Here is a 27,731-nt window from a genome sequence, read left to right as displayed (position 1 = left end):
ACACGTTAGTCATATTATTGGAGCGAAATATACTTTTAGTTGTGCCAAATAAACGTCGTGGTACTTTTCTCATTTCATTCAAAAATAACGGCGACTGAAGTGCATCGAGAGTTTAAAAATAGGTTTACGGAAATGCTGTTCTAACTGAAACGTCGTGCCGTGATTGATTACGACGCTTTGAAGACGGTAATTTCAATGTTGACGACTTTATGCGTAAAGGAATGTCAAGAACCTTCGAAGACGCTGAATTGAAAAAGTTGCTAAATAAGGATCGATGCCAAACGCAGAAACAGCTTGCTTCGGATTTGGAGTCACCCGCCAAGCCATTTCCAAGCGATCGCATGCTGTTTCAAAATAAATATTATTTGCGCAACTAATATATTGATATCAAAATTCAATGGAGAGTATTCTTTCAAACTCGCTTTCTTCATTTCCTGTCATTTTTGAAGTTTCCACTACTAATTCAACTCGATTAAAAGGGTTTAAATGTGGTCACCATATAGGGGAACTGCTCCATTATTCATCTCATTAAGCCGATATTCACGAAGAATGTATGGATTAAACACCAAATTTTCACGAAATCATTGAACAAATAAACTAAATATGCTTACGTGCTCTTATGGAATCGTGCAGCATTGTATATTTAGTAAAATTAGCTAGATTTATCCTGAATTTTGTAAAACAAACCATTTTTTACAACGCTTCCATATCCATCTCAAAACTTGAATCGCTGCACAATTATTTATCTCACGACGCCCCCATATTCATCACACTGTTAATCATGAATGAAACACATTGTCATGAATGAACGTAGCCGCAGCCCGTCGTAGTAGGTTACCTAGATATCCGCTGCAGTTGTTTACGTGCAAAATTGGTAACCTAGGTAACCACTACAGTGCTGTAGATTTATGTCAATTATGTCGGAATAATTCAACATTTTTAGTATGATTTTTTCGTATTAACAGAAACTGATTTGGCAACTTTTGATTTTCTTGAACGCAGTGAAAACAGATGAAAATACATACAGTTGAAATTTAGGAATTGTAGAAATTCATCTCATATATTTCTGCTAATTCAAGCTTGTTTCAGGAAATTTGAGGTGAACATTTCAAAGATTAAAGTATTCTTAGTGTAGTGAATGATTTTGTTTAGTGATTAATATAAAAAGTGGCTAGTGATGAAAAAAACTTTGGTTGGCTGCTGAACGAGTCCCGTTGTAGCCGTGTAGAACAATGCGCAGATTTTGTTTTCTGAGGTAGGTGATTGAATTAAATGAGTCTTCGAGTGCAGATGCCCGATTATAATATCAAATTTAGTGCTTTTAAGTGAGTTTTTGAGGATAATACTTTATGAGGAATCTAAAGTGAACTAAGAAGAATCCATTCCATGGATTAGCAGATTCGTTTAAGAAGAAAATATGCGTTATATTCTGTTTTCAATTGTGTTTTAATGTTTTATGAGATGAATATATGGGCTGAGATGAATAATGAAGCAGTTCCCCTATGACTCAATCAGATTTTGTTTTTAATTTAATTGGATGTCCACAACTAATGAGTTTTTCGCTGGACATGTGTTCAGAAACTACGGGGATCAGAAAGGTTTCAAAAAATCCCCTCCTGCGAAACTTCAACAAAACTTTCAAACCTATTGAGAGATGTAAACTGCTCTTTTATTCTTGTTCTTTTTCAAATTCAATCGAATGTTTGAACATTACAGACGGACGATTTATAAGTTCTTGATATTCCTTGTTATATTTTTGTGATAAAAGTCACCCAAGACATTGTAAGAGTGGTACCCAAAAAAGAATCTTCATCAGAAAACACAGACGTTCAAATCGAACCACGAACATGTATGATTCTAAAAACCGAACAAGATCGACATAAAACGAACCATTCCAAGCTATAAAATTGTGATAATATTCCTTCAATTTTAATCGGATCTTTATTCGCCTCATCTCCCAAGTCCTTTGACGGGCAATCAGCTTTCCGTGTTCACGACGATCGTCTTTTTTTCCTTTTCTTTTCAGCCAACTCCGCTCTCACCCGCTCTATCCCGCAACCGGTGCAAAATTCAAATCATCGCGGAATTATAAATTTGATTTCAATTAGCAATAAATCTGCTATCTCTTTACACCTTTTTATATTGATCGTAAATTTGCTTTTCTCACGGAGAGGGATATGGGCGGCCAACGAATGGCTTGGTGTGAATGTGTATATATTTTGCATACTGGGAGACCTCCTACCACTGCAAGAAAGACTCAGCAGCACTTTGACGGCTCGTAAATTGATAAATTGAAGTGTTATTTTCACTAAAAAGGGTGCGCTTTCACGCCTTCGGGATCGATTAGCTGCGATCACGAAATCGGTCGAATTGAAAGTGCACAGGGTTGTAGTCGCCGAGCTCGCTTCCCCGGGTGGAAGAGGTACAGCACCTAATAGCTCGCATTTTTAGTGCAGTGCTCGGCAACAGGAAGAGTAATTTGATTATAATATTTATGAACTGCATCCGTGGCTTGTGCCGCCGTTGGTGGTGTCGATTGTATTCGACAGTAAAAGTGGAAACGCAGGAGGAAGGCAATGCTGCGTACCGGGAATGCGACGCGTGATAACAGCTACAATTTAACAAGACTTCAACAAATTTATTTATTGCACATTTTTCACTCGTACTTTGAAGTGGCTGTTTCTTGCGTTGTTTAGGTGGCACTGCAAGCAGATTTGCGCTCGTTCTTGTGGGGTCGCTTTTGTCTTAGCTAACCGCTTCGTGAGTTGCAAGTTTTTTTTGTTTTTTTGAGGTAAACGATTGCGATTTCGTGGCGTATAAACGAGTAAGCATGTCATATTTTCTCAGCTTAAAAAGCATATGAACACATTTCAATCAGTGGTACGATCAAAGCACTTTACGGCACAAGTAGAAAGTCTTTATTGACGCGTAGTAAACAGGATGAAGAGTCTTCACAACATGTGTAATTTCAGCTCAGTGACAGTTTTCCGCATTGGACCGTGCGGGGCCCCGGAAAATGGGTCATAAAATTAATACTTTATACTGAAATTAAATACCCATTCATGAACTCTGACTCAGTAGCAGCGCGCGCCCTGCGCTTCTGCTTGCTCGCTAGAGCTCAGAAACTTCCGCGGACACACGGCACCAGATCTACAAAGATTAAGTGGTGCATTAAGATTTCCTCGTTAAAAGAAGGAGTTACACATTTATTACGACGCGTGTCAGTCGTGATGGCATACCAGTCACGCAAAGGTCTGCAGCCTGTCTGTCTGCCGTGGCGTACTCGGGCAAACTGCCATCTCCCACTAATCATAAAATGTAAAAATTTAAGAAACAATTTTAGTTCGCGGAGAGAAACGCTGATACTTTGACTAATTTTTCTTCATAAATGCTTGGTGGTTAATTACCTGCACCGGGCATCACTTCTGGTCGAAAAACGTGACAAACAAGAAAAGCAAAAGTTATCGTTCCCTCCAGCTCGATGACGGATTTCTGCGAATTATTAATTTGTTAATAACAGTCTCCTCTCAAGCAGCGTCGTAGAGTTAATCGTGATGACAGCTTTTAAAAGTTGTACTGACTACTTGGAAATTTGTTGGAAAAAACATAAAAAAAAAATTTTCAATTTAAAATTTAAAGGAAATGAAAATTAGATCAGCTATTACAAATCAGTAACGCATTATGACTAATTTCAATTTGTACCCGGAAATCCCGTACAGGTAAAGGTAACATGGAAATAAAAGTTTTTGTTATCTACCTTGTTTCTTTTTAGAACAAATGCACACTCATATTATTACATGTTCAAAGTGGAGAAAGCTGACACACAACGATAATATTTGTCGCGTTGTGTAAGTGCAATAAAAATAGACAAAACACCATTCCGTGCCTTTTCAGGATAATAATAATAATAATTTTGAACAAAACTGGGTCGGGCACATAAAATGCCGAAGAATAAAATCATCGCTCAAGGAAAGAGGCATTTCGCTACTTTAGTAGTAGATAAACTGGTACCTGCCGGCTTGGGTATGATAAGGTAAAACGGATCACCTGCTCTGATTTTATCAAACAATCTAGGAAGGCAATTTTGAAATCAAAACCCGATCCAAGCTTGTTTCATAACTGGACACTTTCCCGTATCGATATATCTTACCCACCACCTACAATTTCATTATCCATAAACGGTCCGGACAGACAAGACGAATAGACATGCAAATACTGTACTTACTTATACTTCCAAAACGATAAGCCACCCGAGGAAAAAACCCAAGCCGAAGGAAGCTCAAGGTGAAGACCTTCTTTTCGGCTTGTCGGTATCTCTCCTTCCTAGGATGGTATGTTGCTGGCTAATTATTTATTAGGGCTTCTTGGAACGATATGAACACAACATTCATTAAAAGAAAAACACATTCTGCATTTGATACTCAAATCGTTCAGGCGCATTAGCCAGAGGCCGATGATGGGTGCGATATGAAGCAGACCGCTAGAAGAAGTATGCAAGGCAGCAGGTATAGGATTTATACAGGATAAAGTTTATTTAGTTTGTTTCCTCGTTGTTGTCTTTCCCTGTCCTGGTTGGAGTGTTGGAATCGTCTTTTTTTTGCCTCGAAGAGGTAGACTTAAGCGTTTCAGTGCCTTTATATACCACCAGCGCATTCAATTTATGAAAGAAATGAATCTGAATTTGATAAATCGATTTCATCTCTTCTGCAGAGGGAGGGATGTTGATCGAAAGTGATAAATCTGCGCCGTCCGATTGATTGCTGTCTGGCGGAATCCTTCGTATAAAATGCAATCTTTTTGAGCACATTAATTCGCCGATAAAAGTCACCGACTTTAAAACGTTCTACAACCGAAATGATTTATTATTCAAAAGATTGATTTTGAAATCATCGATTTCAATAAACTGTTTCGATTTGGATAGTTTTTTTAATTATCATGCAGAAAAAAAGTTCATATTATTGTATTTTATCAACAAGGGGTTGGAAAAAAGTTCCAACTCTAAAAGGGGAATATCAAATAAACGACCATCAATTACAACTCTACTCAGCATCCAATTCATTAATCATGGCAGTAATACTCTTTTTTAAAGACATGCGAAATTGATTGAGTCCCCTAGATTTAATTCACACTTTGGACGGGTGTTTTTGGAGCACAGGTACAGTTTTGTTATTCATCGTAAAAAGTTTTAGACCTTTTGACCACGGTTGACTTTTAGAAAATAAATTCCAAGGAATCAAATGTCGACTGACCTTGTATATTGATCCTCAGCAAATAACACAGGATTGGTTGATTATATGCGAGAATCTTGAAACTTTTCATTACGTTTAAAAGTTCGGTTGTTGAAAAGTAATGAATACTATAATGCCATAAAAAAGACACAATTTATTATTCCTCCTTCGTGGGAAATGATAGCAATTATGATTAAAACCGGTTTGCTAGAAGCATGAAATTTTATGTTTGATTGTTTTTACCATTTTTTGTGGTTTTGAGGAGCGCTCTATACCGTTTAATTTATTACTATGCCAATTATTGAGGTCTTCACTAACTAACACACAGAGAATCCTAAGTGAGAATTTCTCAAACACCTGTAACTCGGTAACGGAATCGTTAGAGGAATCGCTTCCGCGATACAGACAGAATCTATGAGAAACGCGAAATCGTTCTCATTGAATGCTTGAGAATCCAAATGAAGGAATCTTTAGGTTTCATTTTAAAAAATCTTCCTGATTTGCATACATGTCTGTAAATGGACCAATTTGTACTGAAAATAGAATGTGATGTCTTTTGAAAAAATAATTATTGTGGTTCTACACATTGTGATTTTATTATTTAATCATTATACCTTGATGTTAGAGTATTATAACCTATACAATGTTATTATTACCCACATAATAATGAATAATATACTTATCACGAGAATTAGAATGAAAAACTTACTTCCTTTTCTGGATCGAATTGCGTTTCTGAGAAAACGGTGGATTTAATTGAGGAAATATAAATTTCAACTTAGTAATCTTTTTCTTAAATTGTTCCACTTCCTGATTAAATCTTGTAACTTGTTAATTCGGTTCTGGATGTATACAAAATCCTATACAGTCATACTTCGATATAAGGCAACCTCGATATAACGTAACTCGATATAACTTAACTTTTACCTCGATATAACGTATTTTTTAAAAATGTATTGAAATTTAAAATAAATGATACAGCAACTGTTTTTGGGCTATAAATTGCTTCATATAATGTTTGTAGTAAGTTTTGAAACCAATGAAATCATGGCAAAAATTGTCCAAAACGGGCATAAGAAAGGTTTAAAAATACTAACAGGTGATGGGGAATAGGTTTTCACGCATCCGAGGTATCACTGTATTTGGAAATAATATTGACTAATGTTTTCTACAAACCTTCAAATTCCTCCTGCAACTGATCCTGTGATTCCAGCAAAATTAGATAAACTTATATTTTGTATTCGCTTCTTCTGAGCTGAACCTAAAATGATTATTAAGAGAGATCGAAATTTAAACATATACCTATTATCGTCAGGGGGTAAATGATGTCCAAGATCGTTAATTTTGCTGACGTCCCGGTTAGAATAAATGTATGAGAAGCTCAGCCGATTTTGTTCATTCTTGTGCAATTTTATTTTTTTACCATGAGGCATTCTATGGAAAATAGGTAGAAAAATATTGTTTTCTAGTATGTCATTTCCGATTTCGCTGAACCTTTCACAGTTGTTCCTTTGAGATTAAAAATTCATTCTATGTTATCAGTTCATCATTGTAGACTCGCGACTGCTGTTTGAAAAGGGCCTATCTAAAATGGTGACTGATGGATAAAAATTTCTATATTAGAAAAACTGCTTGTTTAATTAAAATGTTGTCTTTAGTAAAGTTGTAGGTATTAAAATTGTGATTCTACATAAAATGTATACAACGGAATTTTTTTTTCTGTGCCAAATTTTCCAAATTGTCAATATATCTCAAAAAGTCTATTTTTAAAAAATCTAATTTTTTTCACACTGAAGATGACAATATGTACTACTATCTGTCAAAATTTGGTGATGGTGAAATCGAAGACAAAACAGTTATGAACGTTTGAGTATTTTGACATATTTACTTTGAACTTTTTTTTCTAGCTTCACATAACAATGTTAAAAATTTATCACTATGAGCATGATACCAATCTAACGCGCTGTTCTTGTACCATAATCGATCATTTTTGTACTGGCCCTGTTAAATTGAATATGAGAAACTCACCGGAGAACCCTGTTATCAGTGTGTGCTGAAAATCACACACAGGGTAACCAATTTAAACAGTACGTGTTTATATCAAGTATATCAAGATTAAGAGAACCGGAATATTTTGTGACAATTTGGAAAATTTGGCACAAAACTTTTTTTTTACAGTGTATGTATTTTTTCTAGAACCGCAATATTATTACCCACAACTTTGCTGAAGACATCATTTCAATTAAACAAGCCGTTTTTCTGATATAGAAATTTGTATCCATCAGTCACCGTTTTGCATAGTAGCAATTCACGGTGAAACCGTCCCACTGGTGACATGAGGTCTTTAAAACAGGATGTTTTCGTGTCTAAATGATTGAATGTATTAAAAAAAAGGAAAACCACTTTGGTTAGTTCATATTGATAATAAACTTTTGAGCGATTCTTGATCTTTTTATTGATTTCTTTCTCTTGAATTTGTCTTTAAACTCGCTACAACCAGCACGTCGTTTTGAAGAGGAATAATAAACTTTAATTTGAATTTGAAAATTTTTTTGGCCGCCGTATTATCCAATCGAATTGCCGCCATCTTGGATTTTATCAGAAAGATGTGTTTTTGAGCAAGTTTGCAACCACCGAATTCGGTCTCGACACTATGTCAACCTATGTCAAAGCATCGCAATATGCTAAGCCTGTGGTGTGCATTGGATAGTGATGTGATTGAGCCTTTGGTGTGCATTGGACAGTGATTTGATGAGTGTGATTTGGGCAGTCAGTATTGCTACACAGTAAAAAACTTTATGTCGATTCGCATATAATGAATTGCATCCATCGCTTATGGTGAAAATAATATTTCACGCAAATTGAAATGATATTGCATATAATTTTTCGAACAAAATCGTGGGTTAAGTCAGAAGCAATTTAAATTTGAATGATATTGTATATAATTTTAAAACAAAATCGTAGTTTAGAAGTAACTGAAATTTACTCAGAATTTTTTACTGTGTACTTCTACTCTTATTTTATCTCCAGATTCCTCAGAATATGCTTGGTTCATACCATACTCTGGTTATATTTCCCAAGTTTGTTGATTGTAGTTTAATGAATGAAAATAACAGTATATATCTTACATTAATTTGTTTCATTTCCAAACACGCGGAAACTGTCCTCCGTACAGGGAACCAAACTTTGTTTTATCATAAAAGTCGTCGTAGAGCTTGCTCACAAATTACGTAACGCTGAAGGGGGAAAGAGGGAGTGTGAAACGTTTTATATATAGAAATAAACAATTTGAATGAAGTGAAAAGGGGTCAACGCTACGATTTTTTGCTTTTCGTATTTTGTGACCAGACTCAAAGCCAGTGGCAACAATCAAACAGCTGAGTAACATACAGGGCACACAGAGACACATTACAGACCCAGCCTTTTTTCTCAGCTTTCCAATGGTGGTGTTAAATTTGAAAATCGATGGTTGTGAACTTGCTCAAAAACACGTTTTACTGATGAAATCCAAGATTTTCCCTACTTCCAATGAAAAATCTATAATTCCGCTTTAAAACAACGTGTTGGTTGTAGGGGGTTCAATGACAAAGTCATAGAAAATAAATCAATAAAAGGATTAGGAATTGCTCAAAATTCATTTTTCTTAAAACCGTTAAACCGCTTTGTGTCCTAGGGGTTCATCAATATGAACTAACCAGAGTGATTTTCTTATTTTTCCCTACTTGTATTCATTTAAACATAAAAATATCAGTTTTCAAAGATCTCATGTCACCAGTGGGACGGTTTCAGCGAGAATTGCTCATAGGCCCTTTTGAAACAGCAGTCGCGAGTCCACATGAAGAATTGATATCATAAAATGACCTTTTTATCAAAAAGGAACAACTATGAAAAGTTCCAGCGAAATCGGAAACGATCGATCAGCATCGTTTTGCGAAGTTGCGTGGATTACCTTCCATACGGAAATTTTAAAGTTTGTGAAGGAAAAAAATTACGTGCTTCAAAAGAATGTCGGTTAGGTAAAAAAATAACTATATAATCTTAAAGAAAACTCAACTGTAGTGTTAGTTTGTCTCATAAGACACGATTTCTTTGTCCCAATCTTAACTAGTAGGCTACGACGAGGATTCCCTTTCGTTTATTTACGATTCACCTAATACTTTCTCTAGTGTCCTTCAAAATCTCTGCAAATCAACTGACACCAATTTGATCGTTTCCCTTTCTGCAAATTCTTTAAAGTGAAAGGTTTCGTATCCGAAGAATTCTCAATACACGATTCTCTTCAATGATTCCTAGTCCCATAGGCAGGGTAGCCTTGAGGATTTTTTCAGGTTGCCTGAAACTTTTCAATTTTTCGGGGGGTTCCCTGCTTTTATCGAGGACGCCCACGATGGATTCTCACTACAGGACTCTCATTCTTGACTTCTAGTTCCATAGACAGGACAGTCTTGAGGATTTTTTATTGAGTACGCCCACGATTCCAAATCCTAGAGAATCTATGTTAAACTTATGTGTTCGTTCGGGTAATGTTATGCGAAACAACGCGATTACCTCTGATATTTTGGGATAACAAACCATTTTATAATGTTTTTGTTTGCACAAACGGGCATAAATGATGGAGATGCTAACTTTCACAAATGAACCTTACAAGGTAATATTGTCGTTCATGTTTGTAGAATATTTAGGCGTCTTTTCGTGCAGGACTTCAAATTCCACCGAGTTGGCAACATATTTATCAAAATTCTTCACCATTAAGTCATCAGTTTCGATAAGTTCAAAACGATCTGGCTTTGAAAAACCAACGCAGAAATACTTTGTAACTTCGATTGTTTGATGTCCGAAGCTGTGAGATCAAATCCGACAGCTGGACCCAAATGGAGCAGCGTTGTTTGCGCTGGAATGGTGTAATTCGGACCGGACTTCAAGGAAAACTGTAAGCGAACGCACCGACGAAAGGCGTCACCATGTCTGCCGCTTCGAGTGAAACGGACGGTCCAAAATGATTTGAGAAAATCATTAACGATTTTTTGTCTCGAGCTTAGAAACAATGTTTACGTTCGGTAGCAGCTCTGTCGATATGGGGGATCAAAACAGTGTTTAATCGAAGGGTGTGAACTAAATACACGGATCGCATACAACGTCGAGTGTGATGTGGAGTACGATTGGTGGCGGTAAACAACAGTCGGTTTGATGATTGATCTGCGCGTGAGGAAATGATACTCTGGAGTGGGATATTCCACTTTGAAGAAACATTTAATTTAGCCGGTATTTCGAGCAGCAGACGAATTGAGCAAGTCATTCAATTGTAAAGCCGAGGGTTTCCGCACGGAATACTGATATCCCTGACATTTTTTTATTGGATTTAAATTTGCCGCATCACGATTTGCAATCGAAATTGTTTGTTTTTTTTTTTCGAACCCGGAAACCTGTGACGAGGGTTGAGCATACAAGAATGTGGAAGTAGGTTTCTTCCGAGAAGCCTGAAATATTTGTGCTTATTATATATCACTTGTTTAAATAAATTTCAAATCGTTTTATACCAACAAGAAAACTTAATAATAATAAGCAGGTAAATGATATGAACACGCAATTTAGACTAATTCCAGTTCAGCCGGTCTTGGTACACAGTAAAGCTTAAAGATTTGCAGCTGTCTCCGCCAGCCGCAACCTTTGTGATGTGATCTTTCGACGCTTCAAGTTCATAATTACGTTTAGTTATTTTATTTTGCTTTTACGTCGAGCGGAAATTTCATCGGTCTGCAAAATGGCGATGCAAAGAGCGGTCGTGCCATAGTCCTTCCACATATGCATAATATTAAATGGCATATAATTTGAATATAAAAATATGAGTGCTCGACGCGGAGGAACGAATACGTGAAAATGCCCGGTGGAAGTCGCAACTCGAGAGAGTATAATTTCCTTTCAAAGGCAAACCAAATGCAATTAAAGCGAGAAGAAGGAGAACATGCTCGCTTGATTTTCCCTTCGCTGGCTCGGGTTGCATGTCCCGGCTGTTTAACTAAGGCTTCATTCGTCCTCACCGCCCCTTCACTCTGCGACAACGCGTTCTAACAGGAAAGATGAAATTTGCATGCCCTGAAGGGAAAATGGTTACCCGCTAGTTGTACGATCAACCAAGCTGCGTTGAGAGGGAGATTTTTTTGACAATTACTCTCATTTCCAGGAAGTCATGTCGATCAAAGGCTGAACAACGTATTTTTAAATTCATGCTTTTTTCCTGAACTATAAACTTTATACCGCACGCCGATTTAAATTTGAAGCCAAAGCGAGTGAGCGGGCGAATCGCGGCGATGCAGTTTTATAGCTTTTCGTAGAATATGTCTCGCGCGTTCGATGCAAACACAGGACCGGCGAAGGTTTCCTCTCCGTTTCGTTTTTTTGATGTCTTTGCGGAAGAAAGAATAATATGAGCGCATGTATGCGCATAGCGTTTATTGTCGCTCCTTCCTTCATTTGTTGACGGATGGGCCATTGCACCGTGAACTGGGTTCCAGTTGGCAATCCGGAACGAATTGAAGTCGCATTTGGTTGCTGTCTTGGTTGCCTGCTAAGAGAAAATTAATTCATTGTAGAGAACGTTTTCTTCTTTGGTGAGCAGAATACGCAGTCCGGTCATCGAAGACACTCTATGAAAGTGTGTATTTTTTCTGAACTAAGAAAACTTTACAATTTTCGATCGTTTTAGCTTATTTCGAAAGTTTTAAATTTTATTCAATGATGTATTTTTGTTGTTAATCAGGAACAGTAAACATGTAACGGTTCTACTACAAGTGATGCTAAGGGATTTTCTACTATAGTACGATAAAATAATAATAGCACAAAATCTGTAAACTAAATATCCCAAAAAACATAGGTTCTAATAATCAGTATGTTTTTCTACGAAAACTTTATAATGCTAGTGAACTTGGAGAAATAAAAAATAAAATAGTAAAAACATTAAAAAAATGGTTTTTTATTACGTGTATATTTTTGCTGCAATGGAAAAAACTGGTAGTAAATTGTTGGCGGTGCAAATGTGCATAATTCTATTGTTGATGAAAGAAAAAAAAAATCTAATATCTACCAGCAGTTACGTCAGTAATATCAAAATTTTTCTCCAGTCGCACATCGGCAATATGCAACACAGTTGCACTCTTGGTATCTGCTTCCATCCGACACGAAAACAATTTGATTTGTTGTACTGTTGCGTTTGGGAGAGCTCTATGTGTCCGACTCTGCTGGATGCCAAAAAGCTGGGACAAACTGTGAGAGTTTGAAATTTAGGAGTAGCGATTTAAAAGATAGTTCTAAAATAAATATCAGAGCCAAAAATGGTTGATTTCAACCTTTTCCAGAAATGGTTGAAATAAAAAAAATTGACTTCGGCAAAGTTGTAGCAAAATTACAGTTCTGTAAAAAATTTTACGCTGATATAAAAATAAGAAAATGCCTCTATTTGGTCATTCTAATCTCCCCGTAATTCACCGCAAACAAACTGGCCATGTTTCGGGTACAATTTTAATCTTTCTTCCGTGAAAATGATACATTGTGTTCCCATCGAAAGCACATGTCGTGCTGCGATGATGCAATAACTAACGATCCGCCGACGGAGCATTTATCAGCAGCCAGTGCCTACGTGTCGAATGTCAGCCTTAATCTCGCACAAAATGATCTACAGCGTTCGGACTGGGATTTCCCCTTGTCCCGCATTAATTCAGCACCATTTTCCCGACCGTGTTGCGTTCTTTTCGACGTGACAAATTCCATTATAGTTGATCCAGTTTTTTTTCCAGTTTCAATGTTTCCGCTGCCCCCCATCGTCTCCCGTTAGCTGAGTGCCCTATAGAAAAGTTCGTTTATCGCTTAGTCGTGCTCTTGATCTACATTATGCATCATTCGACAAATAACGGGCAAAGATGAAAAGTGGGTGGATTTTCGTGATATCGTGTATAAATTATAACAACCAATTTAGCGCTACATGATCGTTCCGCGTTTCGGTGCAGCAGTGAGCTACGCCGACAGTGCGGAATTTGCCAGAATTTATCTGCGCTGCCAGCAGCAGCTGGTCCTATCAATTATTCTTCAAAACCCGCCCCGAAATTAAAGTGTAACTTAATCCCCAGATTTCGACGAATGATCGAAAGCAGCAGGAATGGAACATTTTCGGGGTGTTAAATTTGATATTAACAAATATGCTTCTAGCGTAAGTCTCAATCACGCGGCCTGCCAGTTGCCGGTTCCGCGCTGATTATAAACGCGAGGGATGTAAACATCGAATGTAATCTTTTTTATTGCCCCGTCGAATCTCTCCGTATTCCGAGGAAAAACAAAAGGCACCGACTTCAAAATATTTGGAAAACATACATACGCGCACGAACCGCGAAAGGCAGTTTTCCGGGAGATACTTTTATAGCTCAATTGATGTCGAACGATGGCCCTAGGGGTGGGGAAAGCTACCAAGACAGGCCGGGTGGTTCATCACTTGCAGATCGTAACTCTCGAGATCTCGATAATCAGAGTGTTATTTTTCATTTCAATCAACTGGTCTAGTAGTGATCAAATCGGAAAAGTAGTACTGCCTGTTGATTCGGTTGGTTCTGTTCTCGTATTCTCGACCGTTCAAGGGAAATGTGGATTTCATTGTAAATCACATTAAATAACTATAAAATCGCTTCTTTTTCGTGTGCCGCGCTCGATCCAGAGTATCAGCGGAGTGCTCTCGATTCCAGCTTATTATTATTCAAATTTGCTCTGAAGATCAAATGGTCATGTTTGATTAACGCGCAGTTTAACGCCAGCTAAAATTTGCTATGCAAGCAAACCCCTTGGCATCACTGACCGCAGGGTCCGGATCCGTCATACTTTGTTTAGTGGGGTTATGCGGAATCAAACAAATAAATCCGGCAGTAACCGTGGGGGACGGCCGGTAAGGCGATGAAATGATTTGGCTTAAACCACTGTTTACATTAAATTTATTAGTTTCCCACTCCGTTGGCCACAGCTCTGCTGCCGCAGCCGTCGATTGATCTCGCCGCAATCCGTAATTTATTTTATTACCCGTCCGGAGAAAAAAAAAAGAAACAAAATCTCTTTTCGGCCGAAAGTGAGGGTGTTCCGGGGTCTGCAACAAGTGGCTACTTAGTAGTAGCGTCTATAATTTCGATCGAAAACTGATTGCTTCCAACAAGTAGGGAGCGAAGGAAAGAACGAAACAAAATAATTTTCACCTGATAGTAAGTTCAAGAGGATTTTTCTCAGGTCGCTCAGATGGTGGTCATCTAATAATTCAATGTGATCTACTTGAGATGGCAACGCAGAGGGATCAGGATTGCGCTGGGCTGAGCAAGTGGTCCGGGTGAATAATGATCGTCACGAGACATGTGTTATGACACTCGCTTCAGTAAACAACTTCATCAGCCAGCCAAGCGAAGATAGAGATCCTCTAGCTACGACTTACTAGCAGAAGCTATATACGAATGTTGGGACGTCGTCTCGTACGAAACACGCGCCCCACTTGGTCTGGCTTCCGTGGTGCTCATAGGGGTATTTGGATTTTGACAATTATAATGCGGGACCGAGAGCGCTGTCGTCAGGTCCCTAAATGATTGGCGAGTACGCCGAAAAGACGGGGGGAACCCAATCTAGGGAAATTTGATGAAGTTCGAAGCGGGTCTCGCGCGGTACGGTAGCAGATGGGACTTTGGAAAAATGCGGCGGCTGCCACTGTTTACAAACTTGCGGTGGAAATATGTATAAACAGTTTTCTACTTTGTAATGGTAAATTATTGGAGTGGATTTACCGAAAGGAAAGGGAAAAGGTGCTTACGGAGGAGAGGTCGGTTGGAGTGAATAATATGGTCTGATGACATGTGTCGTTTGGGGAATTGCGAGCTGTGGGATGTCTTATTAATTGGATGGAGAAATACTGTGTGCTTTTGGCAGATTGTTTGTCGGTGGACAGGCCAATCTTGAGTTGGGTGTGAAGTATTTTGCATTACTGGTGACTTCAAGCTCTTAGATCTTTTGCTTGGGATAAAAAGAATGCTTACTAGATGGGAACCCGATGAGTAGAATGTATCAAAAATGTTACAAAATTGTAACTTTTTATGTAGGTAATACGATATTTTTCAGTCAATTATTTATAGTAAAAATATTCATTGTTTCGAGTCGTCATAGGTAGAACTTGTATGTCTACATCAAAGTAGTTCTTCACTTTCGTTGAAACGTCTTAGGTGCTGAAGTTCTCATCCAATTTAAGGGGAAGCTATGTCGATGGTATTTATATAACATTGTGTTAACAATTCTGATTTGCAAATTAACAATGGATTGTGGAATTCCAAATCATTTCCATCTACAGAAAAAAAAAATTATTTCAATAATTACAGAGACAACGGAACTAATAATTCAATATATCGGCTATTGCAATGTATAATTAATTTGCTTGTTTGTCAATTTATTGCAACTCTTTTTATGTAATGCTTATTGAATTCTAAAAAACACAGATTTTTTTGTTTTTTGTTTATTTGTGAAATCATATGTAAAATTAAACACTAACTCTCCTAACACAGACATTAAGAAGATAAGTCGAATTGACGTGAAGGATTTTCGAAAGATTTTTCACTCGATAAATTAAACAAGAAGAAACCAAACAGAGAAAACAATCAAAGAAAAAAGCGCATTTGCGCAATAGAGAGGAAGTGATCTAGGGAAACAGTGATAAATATTCACAGAGAGCTTATAATAAAGCAAAACGGAGAGAAAGGGCTATAGAGAAAATAGAGAATAGAGAATAACATAAATAAAACGCGATAAAAAAGTACATCAGTAGAGAGAAAGAATTATATCAAGGAAGAGGAAAAGTGGTAGAGGAGAAACCGATAAAGAGGAAAGTGTGTTAAAGAGTGAGAGCGATAAAAAGAAAAGAGTGATAAGAGTAAAAACCATAAAGAGTAAAGGCGGTGAGATGAAAAAAGAATGAAGAAAAAGAGTTATAAATAGAACCAGCGCTTGAGAGAGTAGGGGTGCGAAAACAGAAGTGGTAGAGCGTTCTCTCTGCCAAAGAAAGAGAATGTTGAAAAAGTGTCGCTTTTCGTTTCTATTGTCTTGAAAGAATAGCTTGGAAATAATTTGATCAAAAACAAAACAAGAGCAATTTTGAAAGCGAAAGCAAGTGAAGAAAGTAAAAAAAGACGAGAATAGGAACGAATAATGGATGATTAGGTGATTTGCGAAGAGAGAATGAAAAATAATTTAGTGGAAAAGTTGACATAAAATATGATTGAACTTTCTTAAAGATAATGTATCACAATGTACAAATCTATCCCTTCTATATTTCTTCATGTTATTTGATTCTTTTGTTACTAAAGTCACAGCTGAGCGCTGTTACAATTAAAAAATAGCGATTTTAATGAGTACACCTTTAAAAAAATCATATTTATCAGAGTCAAGCGAAACAAATGTAAAATTGGTAGAAATTAATCACAATAATATTGTTGAAAATTCTGGAAAAACTGATTGTTTATCAAATAAAAACTGTTCACTTGACGGCTACTCAGTTGAGTAAACTTAAATTTGCTCATCAAAACAACAAATCTACTATACACGCGTTGCATTTGCTGGTGAGCATAATCGAGAAGACTATCGAAACAAAAGAAATTGTGCTGGCTACATTTCTTGACATCGAAGGAGCAGTTGATAATGCCTCCCATCTCTCAATGAAAAGCTATGAGCAAGCACGGCATCGATGACATTTTAGTAAACTGAATTCATGCTATGCTTAAATATCGGGAAATCATCGCCCACTTAGTGGGTATATACCAAAAGAAAAAAAAAACAACTGAAGGATGTCCGCTCATCTTTGCTTTGGTCATTAGTTGTTGACGATCTTCTAATAAGCCTGACTAAGAGAGACTTTGAGATGATCGGCTTTGCTGACGATATAGTAATTTTTGTCAGAGATAAATTCGATTGCGTTACATCCAACTGAATGCAATCGACCATTAATTTCGTACTGAAATGGTGCAGGACACTGGTGGATAAAGCGACGCACTTTTTTGAAGATAGCAGCGAAATGAGTGTATCCAAGTAGCTTGAAAAAAAAAACACCACGATGGATTCTAAAATATCTTGATCTTTTTCTCACACGAAAGGACATTACGCTACACAACAGAACTCACTGCAGTGCTTTTTACTGTGCGTCACTCAAGCATTTGTCGTTTCGAAACTGACAAAAAATAAATCCAGCCGCCCGACACGAATAAATTTTTCTCTGCAATACGCACCACTGTTTACCTCTGTGTGTTTTCACTAGAGTGGTTCGCCACTTTTGTTTCGCTCAGCTGTAGTTTAAGCAGCAAGTGAGTTAATTTTTCTGCGAGCGGCTGAAACACAGCACAACGCAAAAGAAAGAAGTGTGGTGCAAAAAATAGCTACACGCAGTGCTCTTGCTGCACGAGGAGCGAGTGGTGGATGTTCTCTCTACTCTTTCCACATATTGAGGAGAGTAAAAATCCTGAGGAGAATTTAATTTCTTACAAAAAAAAAAAAAAAAATTATGTGTCGATCAAAACTCTTAAACTACTACTTTCGGGGGTGTGTTTCTGATTTAAATTACATTAAAAATTTACTGCTCCTAAAAACACAAAAAATCCTTTTTGCTCCATCTCGCGATAGTTTTTCACGGTTGAAATTTTAAAAAATTTAAAAATGTTTTCGTGGCAATTTTTTGTATTAAATTTTTATTCACTATTGAAAGCAGTATTTTTTTCAGTATGTATTTTTTCCGATATCAATTTGTATAGCGTCCATAGATAACATTTCGATAAAGATTAACATTATTGAGACAGATTTTTTCGATGATTTCATTTACTGAAAGTGATACCCCTTTTCAAAAATACGCTTGTAGCAAAATAATTCAAATACACTAAGGTCTTTTTACGCGGGTTGCTTTTCTCCATTACGAAAAAAACGGTACAAGATATCGATTTCATTTCAATCACGTTTTCTGTTTTAGGTCAGATATATATCCGTTTTCAAAAAAAAAAATCACAAGTTTGGTGTAAATGAGGTATAAGCTCTATTATCGCCAGGAGTCATATCGCCAGGAGTCATATCGCCAGGAGTCATAAAGAACTTATCTTTTGCAGGAAGGTTCTCTGCAATATGAAAAACCATCATGTAAGAAATTAACGCTCTATGACCTCATTTACACCCTGACCTGACGATAATAGAGCCGATACCCTATAAAAAATTTAAAATATTGCATTTGATTTCTAGATTGACCACTATCATAGCCGATTAAAGTCCAAACATTTTTGGACGGTTTTCTTCGTTATATTTTCAATTAAAAAAAAAACTCTTTGACGCCTTAAAGTACCTGTGGAAAAGTCATGTATCTCGTCGAAAGCAAAAACAACGTTTTATTCTGATCAAAAGTACTTCTGTCATTTACCTATTGGGCGTGCAAAAGCACCAAAGTTTTAAATTTCGTGGTCTACGAGGTTCGATACGGGTTAGTTCGGCTAGTACTTCACAAGCGAAATTCTTTGAAAAATACAATCAATCATTTTTAACTTTCACTTCTCATGAACGACACACCTTTTCAAATATACTAGATTTTCATCCTTCTGACTGTACTTAGGGGCCATCCACATTCCACGTGGACAGATTTTAAACGATTTTGAACCCCCCCCCCCCCCCTGGACAACCGCTCATATAAATTCTGAAAATTTTGTATGGACCGTTGACACCCCCCCCCCCCCCACAAAGCTGTCCACGTGGTATGTAGATGGCCCCTTATCAATGGGGTTGCTTCTCTGTGATGAGTCCGAGCTACTCAAGATGCACAATGAATCAGCTGATAGAGCGACTCGGAGTGGTAATTCCCATTCACTGTGCATCATTCAATAACTCACAGGCGTGTCGCTCCTTTCTACAACCATTCACCGCAAAGTCATCCAAGCAAGATCATCCACACATTCACGCATCTACCAGAACCACGAACTTTTTCGACAAAAAAAAAATCAGAGCACCGAGATACGACGATTCACAGGTCGAGGGAAACAGAAATGACAAACTACACGGCTATAGACCTTTGTACGAGACGTTTCAGAATTCAATTTATGAATGAAATTCTAACAGTAAACATGGAACTGCTGGCATAACGCACGTAAGAGCAACATCAACATCAGCAAGTACCGTGTATCCTACCGTACAAGTTCGTAAAATGGTTTTTACCCGTTTGCCAGTGTATTTACGGGAAATATCACTTATCTTCATAAGCAAACGTACAAAGAATGTGTGATGAAAATAAAAACACCAGGAAAACAAAATCGGAACAATAATTTGTACTTATCTTACTGATTCCATTGAAAACAAAAAACATGAGACACATTTCTGGGTTCCAATTAAAGTATAGATCCGTCAATTAGATCCGTTGAATATAAATGACCGAAATGAAAAAGCAACTCGCTTTCCGATAGTTACATTTTGAACTTGTGAATCATCGAATCAATTCGGAGGCATTCGAACAAACAAGACATCGATAACAAACACAACTCAGCAGTGCAGTGAAGTCCAGCCGGGTGATTCGACTGATCGGGGCGTCGAAATTCGTTACACTCGTTATGGAATGCCGCAAATTAATGTGGCGTCTGTTTGAAAATATCGATTCCCCTGCGCACATCTGGGTGCTTCCCGTTGAAGAAGAAAACAGCAAAAAATAAAACAATATTTTGATGGTTCTTTTGCGTTGCCAATAAATAAATGTACTGCTGAACAATATTTTGCTTCTCTGCTGCATGCTCCGGCCATGCGTCGCTCGGCGGAAATACGTTAATTGATAGATTAGTATAAGACGAAACACATTTGTCGTTGATGGTGGTTTCGACACTAAGTCGGGTCGAAAAGAATGGTTGAACACACAAATTTAATTTATGCATGGGTCCTAAATCCGGTCGGCTCCGGTGAGAAGCAATTACAACATTTCTTCCACCAATCAACGCTACATTGAAGGAAAAGATTTTTTTGCCCTGCCCAATGGCTGATAAATGCCGCCACTGGTCAGATGTAATTTGAATATTCTTCTCGTTTCTCCTGCTAAGGGCAACCCATCTTCAGAGTCCAGATCCATCAAGGAATAAATTTAGTACTCTCAGCTCGGCGGCGTATAGACGGTGAGTGAGCAAGACGAACTGACTTATGAAAATATTCATCAACTACATTTTTCAACTCTACCCCCATCCACCCGCCAAGGTGCACCTCCCTCCTCACCAACAGAGTCACAGAGTCGGCTACTGTTCGGTAGCTGATTTGCTCCGATGGGACATAGCTATATACGGTAAGACGAGTTGGTTTCGGCTGGCCGCAACGCGAAGAGAGGTGATGTCAAAATTGATTGTCAGATATGTGTTTTTCTTTTCGAGAATATATATTCTGCGCTCGAGAAGTTAGCATAATAAAGACAAATATTAATAAAAATAGAAATTTTTCTTCTCTTACCCCGCGCACGTTTCGAACCGTACCGTAGTAACAGCGGAGTTTGGAGACGCACAGACATTTTTCAATTTCGGTATAACAGCCGCCTCCCCAACCCTTCCCTGTGGTGTGGAATGTCGGCGTGGAGAAAACAGATTTGCTTGCTGTCTCATGAAATGACCACTGTTCGTTTATTTGTTAAGTTTTTCGAACCAAAAGGGGCATCAATTTATCCTATTGTGCGCCGCGTGCATCGCACAGTAGAGGTGATAATTAAATTGATTATATTTTTTCTATTTTTACCTTCTCTTTCAGGAACTCCGATCAACCGTCTGCCCATCATGGCCAAATCCGTGCTGGATCTGTATGAGCTGTATAATCTGGTTATAGCCCGCGGTGGGCTGGTGGACGTGATCAACAAGAAACTGTGGCAGGAAATTATCAAAGGGCTGCATCTCCCGTCCAGCATCACAAGCGCCGCCTTCACGCTTCGAACACAGTAAGTCGAAAATATCTCATTTACACCGTGCGTGACCATCTATTTTGCTGCTTCGCTCAAAACCCCACTTCGCCCGCCCAAGCGATGAGTTCAATCGGCGCCCCGAATATAGGGGGACAGCGAACAAATGTCAATACTGATTGACACATGATGAGAATGACAATTTTTCGTTATCTGTATATAGTTTCGGCTTCGCAACTGGCAGCATTATTTGTCATCTACAACAAAATAGGTAGTTGCGATCGCGAGATTGAAAAAGAGAGAGTGTGATTTGTATCGGCAAGCTTTTTTTAGTACTTTTTTTTTGGCGTACGAATTTAGGAATGTGTTTCGGAAGTGTGACGAAATGGTTGAAAATGTCGTGACCGATATAGGACGGTTAGTCAAGCAATAAAATTTCGTACCATTTACATGCGTAACAATTCATTAACGTTCAACCGCGACTAACAGACAGACAGTCCAACGTTCGTTGTGGTGGATGCCGCTTCGATCATTAATATTGCAAATTAAATGAAATTCATCTGCCTGATAAAATTGATGGAATAATCATTAAAAAAGTAAATGGAATAATATAAAAATATAAAACGAGAACCGTCCAAAGACAATAAATCATTCCGAGCGTCCATCCCTGTCTGTCTCAGAACGCTCAGAACTGACGGACTGGACGCTCACTTTCGCGAGAGGCAACCGCGCCTTTCAGATGCTGCGAATATCCCGTTTCGTCTCGGAGGAAGAAGGGACGACGAGAAAAAAAATACGATCATGTAAAGATGATGGAAAAATGATGGAATTGAAATCGGTTTTATAGCCATTATTTCTGCTCTCCTCACGTGTGTAGCCGCTGCTGTTATGAATGCTCGAAGGGTCCATCATAATTTATGCCCTTCGTCCTGGACGTCGCCGTTTCGCGTGGATTCCAATCAGCCGTTTTTCCACAACCTAAAGAATGTTTGCGTATCGTATCTTCGACCACGTGGAAAATCGTCCACTCCACAGCGTTTCGAATCACATCTTCGATCACTCCCAGATCGGCCTCAGTGCCAGAGAGTGGTGGGGAGTGAAGTGAAGCGAATCAGTGCTTCCTGCTTCTCCCGCCTGTTCCCGATCGGGTCCGGGTTCCTCCCTCTTCGCGAGCACTTATCAAGATTTCTGACGAATGACGACGACATCTTGATGAATTAATTGACTTATTTTGTTTTGACCGTGTTTCATAGCACGCATGGGAAAGATGGCGTCATTCGCGAGCAGCAATGCGCCGGCCGCGGCGTTGTCCCAGGAGGACGCTCTCCAGCATGGCTAACGAATGCTACTTCATCGGTGCAGCAGTCTTTTCGAATGAAAAATGGCGCTGCTGCAAGCTGACTACGAATGGGCTGAAATGGAACCGTGTTGATTGTGCCACCCCAAGTACAGACGCAATCAGCCAGACTATTTATTTGCATATTTTGAAATTAAATGCAACATTGTCCAACCGGGTTTATTTGCCGACCATTAATATCAGAGTTTCTCCGTTCGTGCGCTCTCGTTGAGTCGATAGTTGCTAGTCTAAAAGCTCAGCACCTACCACCAAACCAATTCCCACGTACCACAGTCAGTCGGACAGACTGCAGCCAATTCCACGTCGTATGCCGTAACTTTCCCGCGAGAGTGTGACCAACACTAATTACTAACACAAAACATCAATTCCGATGCCTGTACACACATGCTTATTCAAATTTCAAATATTTTCATACTCAGATCGGTCGTTCCGTTCGTTAACACTCTTTCGCCGTCCTTTGCCCCATTCATGCACACAGCGTACAGGTAAAATTGATAAACGAATTATTTATATTACGTCCGCGCCGTCGTCGTCATTACTGGCCGGTAAGAGCTGGAACACATGCCAGCGAGCAAAAAAAAAAGCCTTCAAAAATGTATGAAAACAATCAATTTACTACACAATATCACACACTTGGCTGTTTGAACAATTAAGTGATTGTTTGATCGTGTATATTATTTTCCCTCTCACTTTTACCCCACTCCACAACTGCTGACTCTGCGCATTACCCTCGAGCAAGCAGCGATGTGATTCATTAGGATTAGGAAACAATGCGAGATAGACACCTTTTATTTGACCGTGACTGTGGTGGTGGTGGTGGCGGTGGCATACGGGTATACGCACCACGTAACAGGCAACGCGTCAGATTGATGATCACTCAACATATCTCTTTTTTTGCGATTTTATTTCGCGATTGACATTTATTAGCGATGATGTAATGCTTTGTTGTCACGAAATTAATGTCGACTTTTTTTGCAGTTGTTTGATCGTTTGACGAAATGCCAAGCAGGAGAGTGTTTTCTAACACTTAAGATGTTAGATTATGAAAATTGAATAAAAATAATCAACTCTCTGTGTTTTAGATCGGTTGCGTTTTGTATCGACAGGTAACACCTGAATCAGACAGAAAACAACTTACGTAGAGTCCGAAACAATTTTGGTCGTATGTGAACCCGAAGCGGAAGGACTATGGTTTACCTTCGTGTAGAAAATTGGTCGATTTAACCTCGTCTACAGTTGATGAGAAGTGCGAACTTTTTGCATCACATTTCAGAAATGTATTTCACTCACCCACAACCCTTCTTGAACGTGGGACTAGCAACACCTTTCGCTATGTTCCCGTAGACGCTGTCGACATGGATGTTTTTACGGTAGTTACGGCTCTCACGAAGTTGAAGTTTTCATCTATTGCCAGACTATTCCATCATGTGTGTTGAAAAAGTACGCCGGTATTTTGGTAGAATCCTTGCGAGCAACTTTTAATCTTTCACTGCAAAGTTGGACATTCCCTACAGTCTGGAAAAGCTCGTGTATGACTCCAGTATACAAAAAAGAAGACAAAACGGATATCAAAAACTATCGTGGAATAACTTCGCTGTCTACTGGATCGAAATGCTTTGAGATCATTCTTAATAAGGCGATGCTATATCGCGCCATCTCAACATGGATTCTTTCCCAAGCGTTCTGTTGAGTCTAACCTGTGTGAGCTTACTTCTTTCAGTATCAATAATATGGACAGTGGTGCCCAAATTGACGCGATATATACAGTTTAATGTCTTTAATGGCTGCTTTTGACACGGTGGACCATGCAATATTGGATACCAAACTTCGACGCCTCGGATTTCCGGGTAGACTCTGTGATTGGTTGAAGTCTTACCGGAAAAAACGGAAGTTATACGTCAAGATGGGGTCAGCTGGAAGCAATTTGGGACCAGTTTTTTTCGCTCTGTTCTTCAATGATGTCTCCTTGATTCTACCAATCGGGTGTGGGCTGATCTATGCGGATGATCTGGAAATTTACCTGGTGATCCGTAAGCTAGACGATTGTCACCGTCTACAAGATATGCTCGACAGCTTCACCAAATGGTGCCTACTGAACCATCTTGTGATTAGTATAGCGAAATGCTGTGTTATCTTATATCGGCGTTTGAAGAATCATATTTTGTTCAGCTATTCCATCGACTGAATTGTTCTGAATCGTGGCAACCAAATTAGGGATCTTTGTGTTCTGTTGGATCACCATCTGACCTTCGAAATGCTCAGCTATCATAGAGAAGGCTAACCGACAAAAACTTTCGGGTGAAGAAGTTATTGGTGTATAGAAGAGCCGACTGATGAAGATATTTTTCGGATGGTAATGATAATAAGTATGTTCCAAAAGTCTCAATAGAAAATGAAGAATCTATTGAGAATCATGGTGGTTATAAAGCTACGCCGTGGTTATAAAGCTACGTTATTATCTAGAGGGGGGTTTGACCTTGTGAGGGTGGTGAAATAAGGAAGAAGACTGCGGACGTCGAAGAAGGGACCCCGAATGCGTGAAAACTGAAGAGATGAGACAGGAGGAAAAAAATAAAGAAGTCGCCAGGCCAATAAAAAGAGTTGTTAAAGACGAAGTTCAAGCGTTTATTTGACCCTAGAGCGTTAGCCGACCCTAAGGTGAGGTAGAAAGGAGTCTCAGCTTTATTGGCTCAACCAGCCGCTAGTTACACAACCGGACGCAAAAAAATAAAGAAAAAAGAAAACAATAAAAACCTAAACGATATTAAAAACAGACAATGCTGCTGGAACGTAGAAGTGAATAATATTTTGCAGTACTGTTAGAACGCAGATTCGACGTCACAACATTAGTAAAAGTAGAAAAATATCCAAAATTCTTGCTCATTTTTCAAATAATAATACATGCGCAACTAGGTTAATAGATGGCGCTTTCACACGTGAGTTGTTTAGTTATGTGAAAATGTCAAAGTTGTGCCAAATAATCGTCATTTGCAGGAAGGGTTGCCTTTCTCATTTGATTCAGAGAAAACGGCGGCTGCAGCGCATCAGGATTGTGGAAAACGTCTACGGCTATGTTTCCATAAGTAAAACTACGTGATTGGTTTTGTCGCTTTGAAGACGGTAAAAAATTTAAAAAGGTCAATAGAAGATGACCCACGTGTGGGAAGGCCTAAAACGTTCGAAGACGAACTGGAGAAAATGCTCGATTAGAAACGATGCTAAGCGCAGGAACAGCTTGCTTCGGTATGAGAATCACCCGCCAAGCCATTTCCAAGCGATTGTGGCCAAGCCCGCATTTAGAAGGGCTTCGGTAAAATCTCTATAAATCTTTTTGAGAATTTTTTAAGTATTCATTAAATATTTACCGTGATTTTACTGAAATTTGTCTAAAGACGAAAGTGTTTTTTTATTCATGTTTGTAATAAACTGCCGTTCCAAGCATAGTTGTCCCAGCGTTCATAAGGTTTGTGTAGAACATGGGACTACTATGATTGGAACGGCAGTATACTGCATATAAAATGGTAAATAATAAAATTAAATATGCCATGAGAAATTTCGGGTTTCGATTTTTTTATGCCAGATGGCCTAAATATGCATGGATCGTCGAGATCTAATATCATCTGAAAAAAAAATTGTGTTTTTTTTTCTGAAATTGATCGCTAGTGTGTCACAATAATTTGTATAATACTAGCACCAAATACCTTATATTTCATTAGGGTGGTTCATTTATACGAGGGTGCGTAACATCCTTTAAACGCTATTAGTGGTTTCAGCTGCCCAAACTTGCTTATTTAACCATTATTAACGGTAAACAGGTATAAAAACACCCCCCCCCCCCATCCCCCCTCTAGGGAACAACGTGAATATTTTAGATGTTCATCAAAAACAACAAATCTTTTATTTAGCTGGTAATATACTATTATAATTGTCTTTTGTCACAACTGTTTCTTTATAATTTGATTTCTTTAAAAAAACCTGTTTGTTTAATACCTGTTTACTTTTTCTAGATAAGAAGAAGATGACATCGAAATGCGACATTTTATTAGTATATATCTTTCTTATTTTTAATGACTAAAATGCAAGTCAAGCTATTTTTATTTCTATTTCAAGCAGTATATGTGGAGCTGACGATCGAAAAATGTACTAACTGGGGAAATAGTTATTTATTAGTATATATTTTTTCATTTGTACCTTCTTTACATTTAAAGGTTAAATAAATAATAGAATTTTTAGTTAAAGTCTATGTTTTTTTTTCATATATTGAAAGAGCAATGGCAACTAGTAGAATTTATGGAAATCTTGATAGCTGTCATTAAACCATGGAAAGGATAGAGATTTTGTAAGCTTCTGAAAGTTCACTTGTGGTTGCTATAAAAATAACTTTTCTCACACGTTTGCCACGTAAGAATATGAGATTTATTGCACTCTTTTAGTGGTATCATCGAAACTATACTGTGTGCAGCAACTAGCAGCAATAAGTCCAATATTGATAATTTTTGAGTCAGCTTAGGCTCAATTTTCTTTATTTTTTTCGTTATTTTTTTTTTCAGGAATATGGTCATTTGAAGCAATTTCAACTATTCTTTGTCTTTTCCGTGACATTTTGTTCAAAACAAAAGATGTCATGCTTATTACTTTTTTTTCGTGTTATAAGTGCCACAAAAAATTTTGAGTCGAAATGTCGTTTATATTATAATTAAAGCTTTTCAAAAAAGGTCTCAAGGTTAAGCGTTCGCAAAATGAAATTATTATAGAAACCGGGATTAACACCTGCAATTATTCAGTCGCAAGAATGATTGAATGTGAACAAGTTTTCGACAAAAAATATACTACCTGTGAATAATTTCAATTCACAAACAATAACGCAAACTATGCAATTGATACTCAATTATAGACAATACATGCGAGAACTCAAGCTGGCAAAAAATGGCAAAAGTAACGTGTGAGGAAAAAAATCCGAACAACTTTTGAATTGGTCTACGATTTTGAAGTGCTGCACAAATCGGAAAATCCTTTTCCACAAAATGAAGATCCACTTTTATATAACTGGTAACACGACTAGTCGATTCTGTCAAGTGACGATTATTTGGGAAAAAGGCGTGGTCGGAAGAAGATCGTCGTAAATTGATTTGCAATTTTTTTGAGCGAAATGAAGAAATATCTAAAAGTGAAGTGTTCCACTATTCTAAAGATCTTGGATATGGATAAAAACAGT

General features: G+C 38.1%; 1 protein-coding gene across 4 annotated transcripts in view; it reads left to right on the top strand.

The window, feature by feature from the left end:
* Nucleotides 1-27,731, top strand: part of LOC129722980 (protein dead ringer) — a 217,461-nt gene that overhangs the window by 158,630 nt on the left and 31,100 nt on the right. For all 4 annotated transcript variants that reach the window (XM_055676883.1, XM_055676881.1, XM_055676882.1 and 1 more), the window contains exon 6: nt 21,015-21,198. In XM_055676883.1, the coding sequence (XP_055532858.1) occupies nt 21,015-21,198 (184 nt within the window). The remainder of the gene's footprint in view (nt 1-21,014; nt 21,199-27,731) is intronic.

The sequence above is a fragment of the Wyeomyia smithii genome, chromosome 2 (genome assembly GCF_029784165.1).
Source record: "Wyeomyia smithii strain HCP4-BCI-WySm-NY-G18 chromosome 2, ASM2978416v1, whole genome shotgun sequence".
NCBI classification, from domain to species: domain Eukaryota; kingdom Metazoa; phylum Arthropoda; class Insecta; order Diptera; family Culicidae; genus Wyeomyia; species Wyeomyia smithii.
The sequence above is the reverse complement of the archived record's forward strand: the minus strand, read 5'-3'. Positions and strand labels throughout refer to the sequence as shown.